This window comes from Branchiostoma belcheri, unplaced genomic scaffold, assembly GCF_001625305.1.
Source record: "Branchiostoma belcheri isolate BF01 breed outbred unplaced genomic scaffold, Haploidv18h27 scaffold17, whole genome shotgun sequence".
NCBI classification, from domain to species: Eukaryota; Metazoa; Chordata; class Leptocardii; order Amphioxiformes; family Branchiostomatidae; genus Branchiostoma; species Branchiostoma belcheri.
In genome coordinates, this window is record NW_017803157.1 from 2579580 (window position 1) to 2582224 (window position 2645).

The window sequence follows — 2645 nt, forward strand, 5'->3', positions numbered from 1 at the left end:
CAGTCTCTTGTATGTGGTGGGACTAACCAACTTCTGGCGTACACAACTCTATTGGGCAAAGGTTCTACAAGCCTAAAACTCCCACCGGGTGGCCTGTTGAGCTGGACGCCGGGATAGAGCCCCGAGAACAGTCTGCCTGCCCCAACCACGATAGACTGGATACCAGGCTATTGAAGTGTGGGTGACACTCACACAGTTACAACATCGAGGGGCTCTTGCCTAAGAAGTCTATATATAACTGTTCCTTTCGCCATAGCGCCACTACACGTTGGAATGTACGTGTAGCATCTATCCCACGTCTGTAAATACTGATGTAACGCGATGTGACATTCTGTTCTTCAAACAGAACGATCTGAAAAAGACCCTAGCAACAACAACTTGACAAACTGCCGCAGGCAAGTCGTGTACTGGTTCGTGCACTGTACAGGGGATTGTTCGGTAATCCCGTCAAAATCAATACCTATTTAGACAAGCCTCTCTCTAGCTCTGTATACAACGAAGGAAACGTTAGTGAATACTAGATCAACTGGATATTTACTCACTGTCTCGGGCACACAGAAATTCTCGTCCGTACTGTAGCCACCGGACCGCTCTTGTCAAAGTTGTCCTCCTTAGCTGACCTAGCTGCCATTTTCGCAGGTAATCTGTTATTGAAGCACTGAAGGTCAGATCGCCCATGCCTTTAAACCGGAAGGATATCGATAAGGTGACTACAGCACTTAAGAGGTCATTCAGAACATGGAATATGCATTATGACATTTATTGATCGAATATAATTCTACGCCAAAGGAATTGTGGACAACTGAAAAGACATAAGTCAATTTTTATTAATTTTGAGAGCTGTGCGTGTGGCATGTACTAGGCAACAGCATGGGGATCCTCTGGTCAAGATTTAAGGAGAAACGTGAAATGAAGAAGATGCTGAGCAAAGTTGGACCTACGACACATTTTGCAAGGCACGAAGCCGAATACTGGATGAAAATATTCTACCAGGACGTCCCTGATGGGAAACTCTCCGAGGATGAATTCGTGGAATACTTCGGAAACTTTTACATCAACGCCAACGAAGGGAGTAAGAAAACTCTTGCCAGGCAGATCTTCAAGGCGTTTGACAGGAACGATAACGGATATGTGAGTCTGAGGGAATACCTGCTCGCCATGAGTACACTGTTGAGGGGAGACACGCTAGAGAAGCTGGAGTGGTCTTTTATCCTGTTCGACTTGGATGGAGACGGCATGGTGAGCAGAGAAGACATGGAAGGAGTTCTGCTGGTAGGAGCGGTTTTCTATAGGTCCAGTTGTGATCTTCATTAGGCCATGTTGATTTGATTGTATGGATGACATCCTCTAGGAACTCCAAAACAGATGCGAGCGTGCAAATGAAAAGAATGTTTGGCAAAATCAGGTACCTTCATCATGAAATCTAGTCATCATCCATATAATCAACATGGTCTAAGAATATTCTGGAGTCACGGCTTGAATACTCTTAAAATAATCTTTATCAAATGAAAAAGGAGTTCCTCTTTCAAAGCAACATACTGACAGGGATATCATGAAGATATCATAACTTTACTGCACGACCATTGTACAAGGTACAATATTATGTATGCCAACAAATTAACATTGTACAAAAAGGGTATAGAATAAAACTTTTATATCCTAATTACCAAAACAACAAGGGCTAGTATTATATGTAGTAATGTATAATCGAATGAGCCTAATAATGAATTTTGGTACGATTTAGGTTATATCAAATGATGATATTTTCTAGTGTACTTTTTTCAACTAAGGATCAATATCACACTTTTCAGCTGTATAACGACCTACGCACCAACAAAGAAGCCGGCAACACTGACGAGGAGCTCGCGGCAATCGTTGACCGTGAATTCCGGCTGATCGACCGGGCAGGGAAGGGTCGACTCGGGAAGAGACAGTTCATAGACGGTGTCAGCAGGAGTTATCGTCTGTTGGGGATCATGCCAATCAGATAACCTCACTGTATCGCATTTCATGAATCTTTTTCGTAGCTAATCAAAAGGTTGAATCAAAATCTATAGTAGGTTAGAGATCATGCCTATTAGATAACTTCACTGTATCGCATTTCTTAATAGAATCTTTCAGCCAATCAAAAGATCGGATCAAAATCAAGGGCGCAGCAGGAGTAATCAGCATGAAAGTTCATCTGAGTTGGTAAATTACATCATGAGAAATTTAAACTATTCTCCAACTCTCCAACTTCTCCAACTGTTCTCAAACTGTTATCCAACTGTTCTCCAAGATCCATAAAAATCAGATGCCCTTGGGAAAGGCACTTTACACGACTTTCCTCACTTCGCTCAGGTGAAAATGAGTATTGTATTGTCCCCCTGTGTTGATGGCGGCATTAAAACAAGTTGAAAAAACTTGAGAGTGTCCCCACCACGTTTTGTGACTACATGTTCGAATAAAAAAAAAAATCAGATGCAAAGCAGGAGTTATCGTCTATTAGGGATCATGTCAATCAGATAACCTGACAGTATCGCATTTCTTAATAGGATCTTTCAGCCAATCGAAAGATTCAATCAAAATCACAAGCACAGCAGGACTTATCGTAGGTTAGAGATCATGCCTATTAGATAACTTCACTGTATTGCATTTCTTAATAG

At 41.9% G+C, this 2645-nt stretch overlaps 1 protein-coding gene across 1 annotated transcript; it reads left to right on the plus strand.

Moving 5' to 3' along the window:
* Positions 1-569: 569 nt before the first annotated feature.
* Positions 570-2345, plus strand: LOC109466658 (neurocalcin homolog). Its single transcript, XM_019764389.1, has 2 exons — positions 570-1272; positions 1812-2345. Exons 1-2 carry the CDS (start codon positions 871-873, stop codon positions 1989-1991), a joined length of 582 nt encoding a protein of 193 aa, XP_019619948.1. The 5' UTR covers positions 570-870; the 3' UTR covers positions 1992-2345.
* Positions 2346-2645: the final 300 nt, after the last annotated feature.

What these genes read in the sequence shown, in the direction of transcription:
- LOC109466658 (XM_019764389.1), top strand. Translation starts at nt 871, where the DNA reads ATGGGGATCCTCTGGTCAAGATTTAAGGAGAAACGTGAAATGAAGAAG. An exon ending in ACATGGAAGGAGTTCTGCTG is followed by an intron (nt 1,273 to 1,811) that starts GTAGGAGCGGTT and finishes CACACTTTTCAG; the next exon opens with CTGTATAACGACCTACGCAC.